Source organism: Tachypleus tridentatus, chromosome 8, assembly GCF_004210375.1.
Source record: "Tachypleus tridentatus isolate NWPU-2018 chromosome 8, ASM421037v1, whole genome shotgun sequence".
Lineage (NCBI taxonomy): Eukaryota > Metazoa > Arthropoda > Merostomata > Xiphosura > Limulidae > Tachypleus > Tachypleus tridentatus.
In genome coordinates, this window is record NC_134832.1 from 40,072,674 (window position 1) to 40,092,493 (window position 19,820).

Here is a 19,820-nt window from a genome sequence, read left to right on the forward strand (position 1 = left end):
AAAGAACAGCAAAAGTATATGTTGAATATGATGATATTTGGTTGTTTTTCTTCTACTTTATTATCATAGAGTTAATGGGATAACCTTTAGTTTTCGTTTCTTAACATCATTTTCTAGATTTCCGAGATAACAAAAGAAATTAACTTAAGAATGTTACACCAAATTATGTCATAATTCAAATTAATTTCAAATTCCATAAAGGAATAATGTTGTTATTTCTTCTAAAACTATTTACACACTATAAAAGTGGTTGTGTTTAAACAATTTATGTACTAGACACAATATTAATCAATTGGATGAAAATAAAATCATATAGCATTCATGGGATATATAAAAATGAAGGGTGTCACTGATATCCCTTGGGCTTTCCCTTCTGACAGTGGGAGTAATTAGCCAAGTAGAATGAAACTTAATACCAAATTGTTAAATATTTCAACAGTATTTACTTTTGGTTTAAAGAAACTCATATAGATTAATTTAGTTCTTCTATCATTTTCTACTTTGTGAAATATCCAAAATTGTAAGACACTATTTGAAAAAACACACAATAAAATACTTCCTTTCATTATTGAATCAAAATTTTTCAAATATTGATTAAAAGGTTCCATAACTGCATTCTCAACTTCAAATAAGGTGCTTAGCTATAAAACATAGTGAAGACATGATGATTCTTTCAGCTGAAGATCCTGATGTTGATTAGTTCAACTACAGGTGTTGGTTTAAGTCTTCACTAGTGGAGACAGGGGCAAGTTCTGATTTTAAATACGCATAGTAACCTCTTTTCAGACACGTTTCAAGTGCTCCGTAATATGTGTAATCATACTGAGGGTAATTTCCATTGTGTTAGTGTGTTTAACTCTTACTTTTACTTTTTAATTTATTTCTTAATTTTTGATTAAATACAACTGAAAATAAAAATTCAGTTTGATACAATGTTGCTTATTCTGTCATTTAGTTCTGAGAATTTTGTTTTAGCCAAATGTAAAATAAGTTCTACAGTTAATAGAATCCAAACTTTAATTTTCAGGATTTACTTTTTTAAGTTTAAATCTGAGTTAAAATTTATAAAATGAACTAAATATTAAAATATGAAAAATATTTCAATAAAACTTGTTTTACAATTTGTATTAATAAGTAACATTTTTCAAAATTAGTTAAAATTGTCAACGTAAGTTTTAGGAAAATAATGACTCTTGAAGTTACAAATCAAGTAATAGATTCAGTGGAACACAAAGTTTCATTATGAATAGCAGACCATGTCAAGAAATGTAAACATCTTCCATGAAAGTTTTGGTATTATACATATTACATCTTCAGAAAATCTATGAAAATAAGTTGAATAATCTTTCACATAATTATTAATATAAAAGTACAATGAGTAGTGTTATAAGTTACAAAACACTCAATTTAAAATAGAAGAGACAACTATTTACCATATTTTGCAGCTTATAAGACATACTTAAAAACAACAAAAATACTCATAAATCACCATGCATCCTTATATATCGAAGGTTGGTGTTCAGTTTACACTTAGCCTAAACCTATTTTGATTGATATGATACTGAGAACATTTTCTTTTACTTTTTCTATTACTTGATTATCAATGATATAGGACTATTTCTACCATACTATGGTAAAATTTTACATTCTAGATTTGTGATAATGCTTCTAGGATGATGAATTTTAATAAGAGACATGTTTACACCATTCATTATAAATTATGTGTGGTTGATTTCATCAAAATACACAGTAAAAAACCTGCAGAGAGGGAATTTGGGCCACTGCCTACTATGAAAATGATTAGAACCTGGTTTAAACTAGAGGACAAATTGAGGACCATTCAGATGATCAAGCATTATAAGAAACCAGCAAGGTAGTCAGAACTAGAAGAACTAGTTAAGTATGGGGTAATTCTGTGTTGACAAAAACTATAAAGAACAAAGCCAAGGCTGCACAAAAAGGGATCAAAGATTTTTCAGCAACTGTGAAAGCTAGTGTTATTACAGATTCATGAAAAGACATGGACTTGCTATGCAAACTCACACAATGATTGTCCAGAGAATGCCAGATGAATATAAAAGCAAGATTCTAGAATTTCATAAGTTTGTTATCAATGCCAGGAAACAAAGAAATTATGAGCTAAGCCAAATTGAAAATATAAACAAGGTCCCCTTGACTTCTGATTTTCCTTTGAATAAGACCATGAATATGTGTAATACAAAAACTGTGATTATTTAGACATCTGGAAATAAAAAAAAAATACCATACAGCAGTTCTGTCATTCTGTGCTGATAGAACAAAACTCCACCCACTTCTGATTTTTAAATGAAAAAAATCTAACAAAGGACAAAATTCCAGTAGGAAATTTTGTTCACACTCTTCAGAAAGGGTGGATAGTTGAATAAAGAGACAAACTTTAGTTTGGGAAAGGAGACCAAGTGGCTGGTTTAGGAAAACAGTTCTGTTAGTGTGAAGGAAAGTACAGCAACTGAAAACACAAATTGTTGTCACTTCAGAAGGTCTGACATCCCAACTAAACCACTGGATGTATCGATTAATAAGCCCTTCAAAGCTTTTCTTTTATGAAGGAAGAATGGAGTCAGTGGATAAAGGACCCACATGGATTTACAACCAATGGCTGTACAGAAAAACAATTATTGCACAGATGTGTTACATGGTTAAAACTGCTTGAGAAGCACTTAAAACAGACACATTTGCTGTGTCCTTCATTCAAAAAATGGGTGTCATTCATCCTTATTAGAAAACTTAATATGTACCTTTCTCACAAAGATAGGAACTCCGACAAATAATATCCAAGCATATTCTCTCTAACACTTGTTATTCCTTTCCTTGGAAAATAAAGTCTTATTTGTAAAACCAAATTTAACAAATTAATAAGATCCTTCTACCTCTAGATTAAACTCCATATCATTTTCAAATCATCACTTCAGTAGCTTGTTTAAAACTAAAGACACTGTGCTTTCACTCTTATGTTCCGAGACAGTTGTAAAACCACCTACATAGGCAATATTTCTTGCTATTTACCAATACATGCCTTGGAACACAAAGAAATTTCTGACTGACTGAACTTAAACTTCAAACTCCATCTAACTCTCCTATATTTTCCTTAAAAGAATTTTCAATTCTAACTTTTGGATGCAATAATCACAAACTATTGATAAAAGAAAGCCTACAAATTAAGAACAACAATCCAAGCCTTAGTTGTAGTTCCCTGTTGCTTTATTTACCATATTTTTCAACTTTATAGAACTTTATATCCAACACCCCAAACTACTGATACACAACCCCAGCAACCAATTAGCAACCCTTATAGAATTCACTCCCACCAAAACTACCTATAAATAAATGACTTAAGTATAGGCAATCCCATGTCATCAGATTCAGCCAACATTTTTATGACACAGATTGAATCTTAAGTGATCAATTCAGCCTTACAACCACCACTATACTGGTACAGATATGTTGATGATACAATTGCTGGATACACATCTATAGAACACACACTTAGATTTTTCAACCATATTAACTCTATACACATCAACATTAAGTTCACCTATGAACACAAAAAATTAACCAAATAGCATTTCTCCACCTCAAGATCACAACTGATACACAATTCAAAATAGATATCCACAGAAAAATCACCCATATTGAACTATACATTCCCTGGGATTCAGCACATGAAACAAACCAAATAAACACAGCCACAAAACTATGTTTCCCAGTAAAATTAATGATGGAATCAACAAAATAAAACACTTCATCAACATTAACAAATTTTCTCGAAAAACTGTTGAAAAAATTATATACACACACACATCTAGATCAACAACACAGCCAACAACAAACAAACAATAATAAATTCCAAGAAACTACAAAACCTTACATTGCTGCATACCATGCATTCCTGACATCAGTGAAAAAATAATCAACATTTGGTAAAACAACATTCCAGTAGACACCAAATTTATTCAAAAAACAGGAACAAAACTAAGTTCATACTATGTAAAAACAACACTGAGAAACACAACATCAACATTATTTATAAAATACAATGCAACAACTGCTACATCTTCTATATTGGAGAAACAAGCATAAAAATGGAAACCAGATTAAAAAAACACAAAAAACACCTTCACACATTTTTCAACACTGCAAATCAAATAAACACAACTAAACCATAGGAAACACCCATATACTAAGTAGGAAAACAAATATAAACAAATACAAAATCAAAGAAGCTCTACTTATACAACAACTAAAACCAAAAATAAACCAATATACTTAATATGTAACTTCAATGCCCCCTTCAATCTTGTACCCATTTACATTCTTGTCCTCAAGACACATGCCTGGCAACAGTCAATTGCAAACTCTCTTTCTTATCCTGGCGATGACTTAAGAATGTTGAAATGTTGTTCTGTACTTTATTTTAATTAAAATTTTAACACCCATACTAGCTGACTTGAGAATACATTTTTACTTCAAGTAGGTTTCTCATTATCAAAAAGTGTTTTCTTTCTGTAAATGGTAGTGCTAAATTTGTTGTTTTGTTTTTAAGCTTGAATGCCAAAGAAAGAAAGTTTGTTTTGATTTTCTATTTTACAAGTAAATTATATTAGGATCTTGAGAATTAAAGTGGTTGAGGCATTTGTTAATGTGTTCAGAGTTATGGAAGAATAAGAATGTATCATCTACATAACTTTTATAGCATGCAAGTGTAATATCAGAAAGTCACTTGTAAAGTAATATACACTCATGATGACAAAGAAAAAACAATATTAGCTAGTGAAAGTCCTAGTGGTGAACCCATCACAATGCTATCTATCTGGTAATATAATTGACACTTAAAGACAAAGTGGCTTTCTTTTAAAGCTAGTTTAAGTAGTTGTGCAAAATACCAATTATTTAATTGATCCTTCAGGCTATTAATATTGATAAATAGTTTGTTAAGACAGATTTGTATCATTTCTTGTAGAGAAATGTTAGTAAAAACATATAAATGTCAAAGCTTGCTGTAATATATTGGCTGGTGTCTAGAAAATGAGAAATTCCACAAGTGAAAGAAAGCTTTGATGACAAAAACAAGACAATTACTATTAGGGAATTTATGATATTAACCAGGAATTTAGCATATTTTTAGGTATAGGTGTCAATACTGGAAAGGACAGGTCTAAGTAGGGAATGGCATTTGAAAATTTTAGGATGGCCAAACATAATATCAGGGGAGGAACTCAAATAATAGAGTTCATTGAAAGTGTTGTCAGAAATAATGTTTTCGTTTACTTAAATTTCAAAGTTCACATGGTGGTTTTTCTTCATGCTGAATGGTTAAGTAAGTTTTTATTTAAAGGCTTAAACTTATTAGAGTCTTGTAAGATTTGTCTCAGTTCATCAGTGTAATTCTATTTGTTTAGAATTATAATGCTAGTACTCTTATCAGGTCAAGCAACAATGATATCCTTATTGTTAGCTAGTTCTTTAAGAGCTAATAATTCTTCTCTGGAGAGAGGAAAGGGAGTCCTCTGAGAGTTAAAGCTGAAGAAAGATGATAAGGCAGTTTTTGTTTATTCTAGTTTCAATAACATTATCAACATCAAAACTGCTAGTACTTTTCGAGGTATTTTGTGACTTTAACATTGCTTAAATACCTTTGAAAGTAGTAAAGGTAATCATTAAATTTTAACTTGAATGGTGAAAGGCCTGTCACTAGAGCATTTTTGCAAGTTTCAATAAATTCAGCATCACTAAGATTAAAAATAATTTGATTTGAGTTTAGCAAATCAGGATGATTAGATGGAGATAACTTATTATGTCAATTTTAAAGTTTGATTAGGCTTTTCTTGTGAGTATATAAGTTGTTAATGATTTTGAACAAAATTTAAGTGTATCTCAGAATGACTGAAATTATAACAACCAAATTTATTAAACATCATTTACTTTTAACTGTAAATTTAGATATGTATTTAGTTTTATATAAAAAGATACTAATAATTTTATGCTATTACACACTTAGCATATATGATTTCAAATCTCACAGGATTATAAAACTGTTCTAAAACTTTCCAAAAGTGATTTGTATAAAGGAAATGTGATTATGATGTTTCATTTTCCACTGATATAACTGTTACCATGTGATTAGTTTAAAATATATTTATCTGAATAAATCCAAAAAAAAAACCATTGATTCAGCTCTTAGAGATTGTACTGTGTTTATAAATACCAAAAACATAATTTAAGGTTAGAAAGACAAAAACAAAATGCTTAAGCTATTAACAATCTAATGTAAATAATGATTCTTATCATTAGATATGCAGCATTAATTTACAGAATTTCTGGTTTTCTGATTTTAGTTTTAGCAGATACACCACTATTTACCAACTAAACTCTGAGAACAAAAGTACAAATAGATATCATGATGAGAGAAAAATCAAACAATACCAACAAAGGTTATCAGTTCACTTTCAGAAAAACAGCAAAACTCTCATTATAAAATTTGAATATAAAGCAAAGAGAAAAACAGACACACAGGCACTGATATAAAGACTACCTGTTATTGTTGCAGTGGTAATGTACTAACTCAAAAGAAGTATTAACAACTTTCCATAATTATGCAGTGAAGGCCAATAGTATTCAATCACATGAAAAAAAACAACTATCTTGAAAAACAGTAATATATACAATAAAATGTAATAGGTAGGCACAATGTCAGGTAATACAGAATCAGACAGTCAACAGATTGTGAGTAATTTGTTTATGTATGCAGGACACAGTGATAGTTCATCATAGTAAAGTGTTTGATAATTAGACATAAGTATACATGGCTAAGGCTAAACGAACATAAATTGTAAATGAATACGACAAGAGCAGTATGCCTCAGCTAAAGCATCCAGGGGAACTGCCCTGCATAAGTATGGAAGATCAATAAATGTTGTCTACCTGAGCAAAAAAACATCCAGAGAAGGTACCTTAGATATATATTACGGCCAAATGTGATATGCCTGAAACAAAACATCTAGGAAAATCTCCTTGGGATTTAGGATCAGTTGGATTATGCCAAATGCAGTCTGTCCCAGAAGAAAATATCTAAGATTAGGCCAAGTGTAGCAGAAAACATCCAGGGGAAGTACCTTGGGATACTATTGAGTATGTCAGGTCCAGCTGGACAGAAATATCCAGTGGATGCACATTGAATAAATTTATTTTGGGATCAACAAGTGTGGCCACCTTAGGAAGAGGGGGGGATCTGAAGGAAGCACCTTGAATCCAGAGTATGAAAAATGTTAAAGAGGTAAAAAAAACATAATAAATACACAACAGTTAAACGTAAACATGGTAAAAATGGTACATACTAATATATGGGTTTTCTGTTTTTTTTTTTTGTTGTTGTTGAAAGCCCAGAAAAATGTAAAACCTTAAATGAATTTTAAAAACTTATAAAAAGCTAAAAACACAGTCTAGATGAACAGTATCACTGTCACCAATGACATCGTCCAAAGTAAATGATAAACTCTAACTATAAATATGTCTAAAATGGTGCCACAGGTTCCGGACGTAACAACAGTAAGATGTGGGCTATGGTGACACAAATATCACAAAGGTCAAACAATGGTGCATCAGCACCAGATAAAAGCAAGCGATGGGTTAAAAAGTTGTGACAAATGTGGAGCCTTGTCAAAACAACTCCTTTCTTACAATCCTTGTGGAATCTAGATGGCTAAAGAGCAATAGTAGGTTTGATATGAAAAAAAGCTTGTTGAATAATTCTTCACCCCCAGCTGGCTATCAACTGGCATGAAATTGAGCCTTGATCACAGGACAATAGTCCATATACAGAACAGACCCAGCCTTAATGGCACCAGAGCAGATAGACTGAGCTGCCATGTTGGTGTGCTCCTTCCCCTGAATGATAACATGGCCCTATATCTAGAAAAACTGGATACAAACAGATAACAAAGAAAACTGGGTCAAGAAGTTCAAAATGTCAAGGAGAACAGGCTAAGAAGTCACATAGTGATTCCAGGGTCTGTAGACAGCTGAGACAGTGTGTGTAAATAGTACAATCAAAGTACTAGTTAACTGCTACATAATCCAGGACAAGAGAAATGGCAGTGTGCACAGAAACTATAAAATGGAGTCTGTGTGACAAACTAAGGCAGAGACCAAAGTGCTTGACTTTGAACTATCCATATTAATAGCTATGAAAGAATGGTTCGAGAGATATTTAGCAAAAATGAAGATGGTACTTCCGGTCTGGAGTATTTGCCTTCTTCAGGTGGCTCAGAGAAAGATAACACATGGGAATGGTAAGAGGCCATGGAGGAATGGGCTGAATACTAAACTCATAAACATCATCCAAAGCCAGATCCAAGTCGGTCATGTGTGCCCAGATACAAAGGATCGTTGACTGTATGAGACAAGTAGGAGCAATTTAAAGCAGCTGCTTAATAAACCTCGCATTCAACAACCAACACAAAATGTAGAAATTGTCGATGTATAGATTGTTTGCAACAGCTGGAGAAAGCTGATGAGTGATAGCATTGACTTTAATGCTGAAAAGTGTGATACTCAAAACAGTGCTGAGGGACTCTATCTCTCTGTAGGAACAAACAGCATAGTGTAGAACTCACACAGACCTGGAATCACTTGTCGAGTAAAACAAATTCTTAATAAAAACAAGCAAATAGTCATGCACAACTCATACAAGTAGAGGTCACCATGGTGAACACGTACCTGTACTTATAGAGACTTACCACCTGAAAGGAAAATTACAATCTCTTGGCTAAAAATCTTGATAGCTAAAAAGGTGGGGAAGAGGCAGAAGAGCTACAAAGGTAAGAAAAATTCTCCTCATGGGTGTTAGGAATGTCAAGGACATTGTCAACTTCCTGGCCATTAATGAGCAGGATCAAAAGGGGTTTGGAGAGGTGCAACCCATCAATCTTCCTAATTTTGTCCCACACAACTTTGAAGATAGTGGAACTAAAGATACTGGAGGTGAACTTAATCCAAGATTCCTTCTGGCTTTGACACCTGATCTGCCAAGTGTGGGAATAGGGTCACTGATAAATGTTTGTGAACCTTCTATACCTCCTGGCACAGGTTAGGGCTATAGAGGGACATGGAGAAGTGAGTGTTAATTTGAGAAGGATGGTAGGCCAAAGCACCCCATCTTTGTGAGTGTAGATATTTGTACAGCCAAAACTCCTTGACTGGAGAGACCAGAAAGAATCTTTGACTGGGGATGTTAAGAAGATTCCTTTCTACAATATCTCCTTGAGATGTATTCAGGGTAGTATGAGGTGTAGCCTGAATAGACAAATCAGCAAAAATCTTGGACTTGATGATGAGTTTGGTGTGTTCTGGTTTGATGATTTATCCAGCGTGTCTCCAGATCTAAACTTTCAAACAAATACATAAGATCCAGTGAACCTTCCCAATCCTTTCTCAATAAAAAAGCAATGACATTTGCACAAGAGACTTTTCAGACAGCGAGTGTGAAATGAAGAATTGAGATATGTTATTAACTGTAGCTTTGGACTGAGTATTAGAGCCCTCTAAGTGTGGTTGCTTACTAATCAATCATTGTTTAACTTTGGCAGTGAGTGGGTAAGAGGTGTGGGAGGCCCACTGATCAAACCCACCATGGACCTTACAAGGGGACACACTACAGAGCTGAAAGCAAAAGGCTCGGGATCAAAACCAGGGTTTCATGGACACTATATTCCAATATCAGCATCAGAAATAAGGTTCAAAATACCTGTTGAGAACCTAGCCCTGGATGATCAGCTGACTGACCATGGTAAGCCACCTCAAGACCATCCATCTACAGGAATTCAAGGCCAAAGTGGTGTGTTGAGGCTGTACCCCTAAACCACCAGGATCCTCTTCTCCCCTTTGCAGGTTGTCACGCACAACAAATACGTGGGTGGACATTTAGATCCCAGACAGAAACTTCTCTTGAAAGTTCCCTGACCTTGTACAGGCATTCACATTGAGGGGCTGAGGAAAAAAAAGACAAAAAAATATGTTAACTTATCCCAGTCAAGGCAAACAGAAGTGTGTAGAATCATCACAGGAGGAAAATCATACCCATCGAGGAAGACACAGATAGCCTGTGCAGAATATTTGTGACAAAAGTACTGGGAGTTGCCCATATACTAGCCTGAACAAGTTCTTCTAAAAAATGGCAATAGCAAGCACACAAAGACGAATATGATGAAGTTGATGCAAGAAAAACATTATTTAGTTGGCACCTTCCATGGACACTGCAGAATATGCCAGTCATATCAGATTATGAATCTAACCAGTGAGTATAATAGGTGATAGATCACAGGAAGCTGAGTAACTCCATAAACAAATAGAAATTAAAAACACGAATAGAGGGAGTATGAGATAAATGACCCAGTAGAGAATGAACTGAACAAAGTAGTTGATCCAGATCTGAAAGGGAGTACAGGTGAGAAATGGAGGGTAAGGAAACAGAAGGAAAGGTTCAATGACTTTATCAGACAGTCAACGTACTGGGAATTAACGACATATCTGAATAGAATACAGCATAATGGTAAAGGATGTGGGAAATATTAATGACCATGACTGCAGCAGCAGGAGGAAATGATACAGAGCCTGATAAACAGATGAGACTTGGGACAATGTGAAAAAATGTGTACCTCCACAATGGTCAAATTTCTATTGAGCTGAAGAGATGGTCCAAGGGATCATGGGAAAAGTTCTACTGACTGAGAAGCATCCAATGAAGGGACCCAATCCATACTGACCCAAAGAAATGAGAACTTCCAAAGAAGCCCAGATCCTCAAAATATTTAGAACCTCTTGTGTATAGAGAGAAGGCAAGGCCTTCATGAATGAATGCTCCACATCCCAGAGCTGAAGTGATGAAAGTTAGATCCAAATGATATGAGAATTGAAAAGAACTCCCAAATGAATGAGACATTGTGTGGAGGAAATAAAGGAATTCTCCAAATTGATGAGAAACCCCACCTGAGAATCTTTGAAGAGAAGTAAATGGATGTGAGTGACTGATTGAGCATGGGTAGAGGTGAGCAGTAGCCATGTAATGACCCAGCAAGTGAAAATGATGTCCAAAAAAGTGCTTACCCCTTGTTAAAACCCATATGGAGCTCAAGGCAGGCTGAATGGTCTGTAGCACCTAGAACCCTCATGGACGAACTGAAGAAAAATGATGAGACACTAGGGCAATTGGAATATGAAGATAGGTGTTTCTCACATCAGACTTGGTCATCCAAATTCCTAGGAGAAAAGCCAACAACAATGAAATGAGGAAGGACTCCATGGTAAACAAGGTGTCTCTGGATAGTGCTTTTGGAGACAAAAAATAGATGATAGTAATGTCCTGATCAAGTGGGCACCACCTGATCAATATCTCCTTTGTGTAAGAGGTCTAAAACAGACTCAGCAAGAAGACTGGCTGAAGTATGATCATGAGAAGGGAAGGAGATATGGAAAGTGGATAGAAGGGAAGCAGAATTGAAGGCAGAAACCCACGGAACTGTCACGAAGTGCAGACAAAAAGATACATAAACTAAATTACTGAAAGTACTCATAACAAATGAATTAAGAAAGCACAGAAATATGAAGTGTTCAATACACACAAAAATAACAAACCTACAAAACTATGAAAGATGACCCAAAACATAAAACAATGAGTAACACCTAAAGTACAAAACCACTAAAGGAACTTCCAAGATAAAAAACAGGTAAATATCAAACATACAAGTCTACCAAAAAAAATCTATGAAACAAAGGACATGAAAGTAAAACTTACCCTAATGAACACGAGAAAATAAAGGCACCCACATAACAATAACAAATTATTCAGACTCAAATCTAATCTTGAATTAAGTGTGACTAGTAGCAAAGAAAAAGGAACATACAAACTAAGTAACATAAACAGTGAAAAAAAAAATTAACCAACATACTCACAAATTTAGCCAGTTACAATCGTTCAAATAGTAAATATTATGCAAAACTAGTACACATACTGAAAAGTAAACAAAACACATTAATAAACTATAAATGCAAGTTTAAACTCAAGCAGATGGTAAAAAAAGTATAGAAATCTAACTTACCAAATACCAAGTAGAGAAGACATTAAAGACCTAAATTATCAAGTGCAAAAATTAGTTCACGTAAATATGGGTATACCCACAGGGAGTGAGGAACACACTGAAAAACTTACTACCAATCTTCTGGGAAAGAGGACAATACTTAACCCACCATTTGAAGACATGGTAACAGATGGAAAGTGCTGTAAAAAGAAATTTCCACAAAATAGCTATATGCTTCTTCACAAATTTTGTAACATGAAGAAATTGTCAGCCAAATGTAAGACAAGGATGCCTGGTGAACTAAGCTTGTGCTTCCAAAACTAACATTGTCAACCCTGAGGCCTGAGGATAGGTGTCAGAACCATTGTATAATATAGTAAGAATTTCATAATCAGCCACATTAAATTTCAAATACATACAAACAAAAGAAATTTGGAAAGCAGAAAGATTTTAAAAACAAATGAGTAGAAACTATGGAAATCAAACATAAAAAGTCAAAACTGATATAAATTTGTAATAAAGCACAATCAAACTTTTATAGTCACATGTGTTAAAATACATGTCTACATACTGTAATGCCAATTGAGAAAGTGAAGATTGTTCTAGAATAACAGAGGGAGTGAGCTGAGCTAGTATAGATGGTGAAATATGATTAGTGGAGGGTAGTCACATAATCAGCATGTTATGAAATTGTGTTAGACTGATCCAGTATAAAAGACTGGTGTGATATTAACAAAACATATTAGCAATGCTTAGAGGGTAGTCCAGGGTTGAGATGGCTATGGGTGAGAGGATATAGTACTATTTTAAAATCAGTAGATAAGTACAAATAATAATTCTATGGTATGTTACTTACAACCCACATAAAACATGCATCACTAAATTAAGACAATTAGCATAACAAACTTACCACATACTAGTAGAATATCTGAGGATTTATAGCATTTATTCATAACATTTGAACTACACAACAAATAATCCATACATCGTTACATAAACAACATTGCCATAACTATCTCTTCTAAAAATAACTTTAATATTCACACAAAATAAGCTAAGTAATACTCTGATATTAAATTTAAATGGACCAGTCATTTATATTTAACAACTGTTCATTAACATCAGTATATTGTCTTGGTCAGGCATGTGTTTATTAACCGTGTTTTTGGTAAGTGATATTACAGTTTAAGATATTGTTTTTTGTTGAATCCTGGTAATAACAGCTTCTTACTTTAGACTGTCACATTGGTACCTGAACAAGGACCTTTTTTCATAAAGGTTGAGATGAGAGTTTGGATTGCTTATTTTTTAATTCAGTATCAAGTGCTAATTTACATTCCGAATAATAGGAAAAAGAAGATGCTCTGCATGTAAGAGAGCCTGTGGATACACAAGGTATCTCCTGAATTAAATGTAGATTTTAGCTCAAATTTGAAATTTTATAAAACTGTGTTATATTTTATAGTAGTGTATATTTGTTGTAAATTTGTTACCTGTATAATTGACTCTTTTATGTTTTCTGTGCAAGTATATTTTTTGTCATCACTATTTTCCTTTGTTATCTGTACATACATTGCAATATTTATGTTATCATTTAAATGTGTTTGAAAAATATCACTAACTTGATGATTTTGGTATTAGATTCAAATGTAGATATCTAATTAACTGTCTAAATGACAAGTATGCAATAGAAGTGTTAAGTATTATTTAAGTGTTCTATTCTACCTTATTAACTCGATTAATCAAGAGTAGCTTTATGTAATCAATTAAAACTGTTTACATCATTTGCATTGTTAACAAGAAAAACACTTTTCTTTTTTACAGTTAGCTTTGAAACACTTTCATACATTTCACTTTAAGTTCAGATATTTTAATATATAGTAAATATGGTCAATCCTTAACAGAAAAAAAGCATTATAAACAACATTGTACATACATATGAGTACATATACTAGCAAAAGTCTTCTATATAGTGTATTTATGATGGAATAGTCCAAAAATGGTATTGATAATAACAAGTTACTGTATATATTCTAAATTACAATATTCCAAGTCAAGATATTGTAAACAAAAACATATTGATTAACCTGATTATACTAAAAAAAAAAAAATCAATATTTTTTTTTATAAATAATAAATTTATATTAATACAATAAAACCTGTCTAAGCTGGCTTAGACTGCATAGGGTGGAAACCTGTACAAGGCAGAAATATCAAAATTTTGTAGCATTATCTTAAGATTTCTCTTATAAAAGGCCTTCTACATGGCAGAAAACTATCTTTCACCAACCTCATCTATCAACAAGTACGATTAGAACCTAAGTAAGCCAGAAGAAATGTTTTTGCTTAAATATTAATTTATATAATTAATAATTTGTTTAAATATTAATAAATTCTTGAACATTTTGTTACAGTAAATATTGGTTAAATATATTCTGTTCTTTTTTCTGCTGCCATTATTCAGGAGGTCGCTATTTGAAATAACAATTGACTGTACTGCATTTGCTGATGGAAACCTAGAGAAACCATGGATAATAAGTAAAAATGAAAATCAGCACTGTTTCAAAAATTTAAGGAAGAATTAGTTTCCTGTGAAATGAAAAGTGAATAATAGAGTGTGGATGACAAGAGCTATATTCGAGGAGTTGTTGAACAAATTAAACAAAAGAATGGAACAAGAAAATAAAAATATTCTACTTTTCTTAGATAATGCAACTTATCACCCAAAGGTTCAACTTTCAAATGTTCGTTTAGTCTTTCTACTTCCATGTACAACATCAGTTCTACAGCCACTAGAAAATAGAATTATACAGTGTATAAAATTGAAATACAGAAAATTTATACTTCAGCATATTATTGCAAACATGGATGATTGTAAGAGAGCATCTGAAATGACCATGAAAATTGATGTGTTAGATGCAATTGCATTTTTGAGTCATCCAATCAAATGTGTAAAAGATGAATGCATAATAAAATGTTTTCAAAACTGTGGATTTATTCTTGATAATGGCAGAGATTGTGGAGTAGTTGTTTGTTTTGATGATTCTAATGAAATCCAAACTCTGATTGAGAAGATTGATGTAGATGATTCTGTGAATGCAGAGAGTTTTGTGAACATTGACAAGAATGTTTTAACAGAAACTGATGAAATTGATTTAAAATCTATAATAGAATCACAAGATGGTAACAGTGTGAGAGATTCAGAAGATGCACAAAATGGAAAAGATACTGAGGAGATAAAAAATTTGTACTTCATCGGAAATGTTAAGTTATATTAATGCTACCACACTGTATGAAAAAATGAAGGGGGAAAATAAACTTCATGAAAGGGCTGTAGAATAGGCATTCTCTTTTAACTACATGAGAAAGCCCATTAAAAAAACAAAACAGGTAAAATTGGACACCTTCTTCAAATAAATTATTTTGTGTACTTGTATATATTTTGAATGTCTAATTTTGTTCCTATTCTAATAAATATTGCATAAACAGTATAATAACTTTATTCACAAACAACTTACTTCCCTTGATTCAAGCAAATATAATGTTCTGCTCAAAAATTATATGTAATTAAAGATATACAAGTTCAATGTCTAAGCTGGAAAACTTTCTTTAGCCGGAAATTTTATTTTGTCCCGTGCGATTCTACCTTAGACAGATTTTACTGGCTCTTATTATATTTAACAATAATTTGAGAATTACCTACCTCCCATAATCTCATGATGTCATGAAATTTAAACTCACGTTTAAAGAGGATTAGCAACCATCGAAAGCAGAAGTACAAATTACCAGAATCATGGCTTTCTGGAAAAAAATAAAATAAATAAACTTTTTGTTGATGTTGAAAAAGAATGTTATATTTTTCAAAACAGAACCACAAATTTACAGAACTATCAATGTATGCAAAAATATCTGTTAAGAACTCAATAACACTATATGTTAAGTTATAACAACATGGAAAAATCAATTACCAAGAATATTCTCCTTTAGCTATATCTCAGTCAACTGACATATGAGTAAACATATAATATTCAAAATTACAATCTTCAAATTGTTTTTTATTATCTTCATAACCTTTATATTTCTAATGTTTCACACCTCTTTTTCAATTAACTCATTAAGTTTTAAATAACTCCCATTTTTGAAAACTTGATTATTATTAAATAAACAGAATATTATTTGTATGGCTACAATGTTTCATCAGGTACATTAACTGCAATAAGTGAAATAGGTACACTGGTATTTGGCTGATTGAACTTGTGATATGAGAATGACATGCAAATAAATACTATAACAAACACAAAATCTTCCACTAAAATCTGACTATATATTACAAATATTAGTCCACTAAAACACAGCCAGAACAGAATCACTTTGTAAGGACTAAAGGTCTATTTTATAGTATTGAATAGGGTGATAAGTGCATGTGCACTGCATCAATGCAAGTTGTGTCATGTCAACCAGGCATGAATGGAAAAGTCAATATAATAATAAAAATAAAACTATACATAAATATGTAATGTTATGAGACTTATGCTATTTAGACTACAAATTATAACACAAAAATACAAATGTTTAGTTATTTTAGCATGAAAAGAAGCATAATTAACGTTTATTTCCTAATTTTTTTTACGAATGTTACAAGGTTGGTCAAATTGACAAATCCACATAGTTAAGGTAGAGAAAATAACAGACAAAATATAGTCTTACTGAAAAGAAACATCTGAAATGTATCTAGGAGGTTTTACATTACATAAACAATATTTGACATTTCTGGGGCAAAGAATAGTTTTTTTAATCATAATATGAAATCAATTCGCACTCAGACTAGTAACAAAACAGACTCGGTATTTTCACAAATGTTACGAATGTTTTTTACGAATGTTACAAGGTTGGTCAAATTGACAAACCCACATAGTTAAGGTAGAGAAAATAACAGACAAAATATAGTCTTACTGAAAAGAAACATCTGAAATGTATCTAGGAGGTTTTACATTACATAAACAATATTTGACATTTCTGGGGCAAAGAATAGTTTTTTTAATCATAATATGAAATCAATTCGCACTCAGACTAGTAACAAAACAGACTCGGTATTTTCACAAACAAATCTTTAGTAAAAATATTTCATTAAAAAAATATAATTTTTTGTGTATAAAAAATTTTAATCTTCACTAAACGTTTACAAAATATTATGAAGATACAGATACTGCATAAAAATTATAGTATAAATATTTAATGTGTTCAAATGTGTATACAAACTTGTGTATATTATACTGAGCTTCTTGCAAAATGATTAAGAATAACATTCAAGATATCAATTTACTTTATTTTCTTTAGAAAATTTAATGTTGGGATGGATCTGTTTCAGGTGTGAAAAGAGCTTTTTGCCAGATGAGGAATCATAAACGTTAGTAAAAATATCAAATATTTTTCTCAGAAAATTGGTGGATGAATGTAAATAGCTTGGTCTTCAATTATGATTATGGATATACTGGCAAAAAAGGAGCAGTTGGAATGTCCTTACTTAATCTCTCAATCTCATCATAACAGAGGCCTTAAAATCAAAATCTTTTTGCACAAACTAATGGAACAAAGAAAGATTTTTAGAACTTCTAAAGAGAGTAAAGATCTATGAGATGGATTACTTAGGAAACAATCAAGGGTATAATACAGTGCTTCAGAAAAAGGTACTAGTGTGAGCAAGTTTCTCATGTTAAAACAGGTGATAACATTGAGTGGGTTGAAGTATTTTAACTTTATGACAAACTTTTCTGAATTTTTGCAAATGATGAGGTGCGGCTGACATGAGGAGAAAACGTCTGAATACAAAATATTTGCTTAAGAATTAAAGATTTCACAGGCATAGACAATAACTCATACAAAGAAACTAGATTTATGAACCTTGAAATAACATAAATTTGTGAGATTCATGAAACAAATGATTTGAGAGTTACACGCATAATTTAAAAAGCTCTGATGTTTTAGATTTAATAAAAAGTCACATTATCTTTTCTTGATTAGGTATTAATTAGTTTAAGTTAAATAAGATAAAATGAATGGTGTCATGAAGAATTTTGTTTCTTTTAATGCACAGTGACATGATTAAAATGGAATTACTTTTATCTACTTTTAACAAATTTACGTTCTTATCCCTTCTTTGGAATTTCAAACCTTTAATTTTACAAGGTTTCATGTTCAGTTTAGTTTTGCAATATTTGTTGATTGCATTTTAAGCTTTATTGAAAAAAATTTTAAACAATTTTGAAATGAGGTTACTTTGAGATATACACGGGAAAGAAACTGAAGATCTGTATCAGAAAATTTAGTATTTCAATGAAACCAAATGAAGGGTAAAATTTAACTCATAAGAGATCTGCATATAAACTTTGGTTTTAAATGTATTTTGGACTGTAGTTTTTATAATGAGATATTCCACACTAGTTTTTAGATCTAAAAAAAAGGAAACTTAAATCCTTTTACTCACAGTTTCAATTTATCACTTCAAATTGATCTTTAAAAGCATTAAAAACCAGAATTATGTTGTATTGAACTGCTGTTGACCAGAATGTTTTGAACTGTTGTTTTAACAAGAGACTTTTTATCCATGTCTTTTTTACAACAGTATGATCTATTTTTCATTAATTTGTTCAGTGATGCGAGTAATACCGTAAAAATCTATGGGAGACAATACTGACTTCAAGATGGAATTCAGTTGTAATGAAATAAAGAAACCTATAATAGTCTTGAGAAGAAACAATATTTTACATGGATGTGTTAAGTAATAATTTCAATTGCACAACATGGATAATTTTCCAAGAACTATCATTTGGAGGAGTTAATCTGCAGTTTAGAAATGTGAGCATTGATTATGATCACAACATTTCTTGAGAAGATTAGTGTCTAGCTTTTGTCTTTACTATTCAGAGATGAATATTTTGAAATTATGTAAAAGACATTCTGAAGTTGAAGTGTTTACTTGAGGATAATACATGTGAAAAACAAAACTAAATGTGTAGTTGTTAAAAACTTCCTGAATTCTCTGAAGAAAAATAACTAAATAATTATAAAAAATACCTTGCAAGCATAGCTTAGTAACTGAAAATCTTACTTTTCTCAATTATTCAAATTAAGTCACAGATTTAAATATAACACCTATGAATAAAGCACTTGATACAAATTTAGCAGAGAAAAAAAACTTGTATTTTTACTCTGTATCACAAAAATATAGTTTCAACTGTACAGGATAAATAGAATTAACATTAAATTAGCATTATACATGACAACTGAAAACTACGTAAACAAAACTGTTTGCTTGCGCTTCTGAAATGCTTTACTATTACCAACTGTGCAATGCATGAAATGATGAACAGATAGAAAGTAGACAATGTTTGTTCTAATGCCTAACATATTCAGAAATTAATATCAAAAAGTTTATTATAACTTCTGGACTCCCATTACATACAGTAGTTATAAAAATGTAAAACAGAAAATAAAATATTAGGAGAAAATATCATTAAAAAATATCAAGCTGAAAATGTATTGTAATTAAAGAACTATTACAACACTTTCCCACACCTTGGATAGAACAAAATCTCCCAACTTTTCCCCAACCAAAATATGTTATTCTGACCACTTGACCTATGCTTTTAATGTTTTATTAAATTATTAACAATAACAAAATGTGAAATTTCAAAATGTTAAAAATATATA

The 19,820-nt window shown here is 31.7% G+C and overlaps 1 protein-coding gene across 4 annotated transcripts in view; it reads right to left on the reverse strand.

The window, feature by feature from the left end:
• Nucleotides 1-19,820, reverse strand: part of LOC143222227 (TBC1 domain family member 15-like) — a 97,960-nt gene that overhangs the window by 6,697 nt on the left and 71,443 nt on the right. The window contains exons 13-14 of one of the 4 annotated variants that reach the window (XM_076448413.1): nt 15,852-15,911; nt 4-14,626 (exon numbers count right to left, since the gene is read on the reverse strand). In XM_076448413.1, coding sequence (XP_076304528.1) covers nt 14,571-14,626; nt 15,852-15,911 — 116 coding nt within the window. In that variant the 3' untranslated portion in view covers nt 4-14,570. Of the gene's footprint in view, nt 1-3; nt 14,627-15,813; nt 15,912-19,820 lie in introns of those variants that run through there. The other 3 variants (XM_076448412.1, XR_013012109.1, XM_076448411.1) reach the window with 3 other exon arrangements.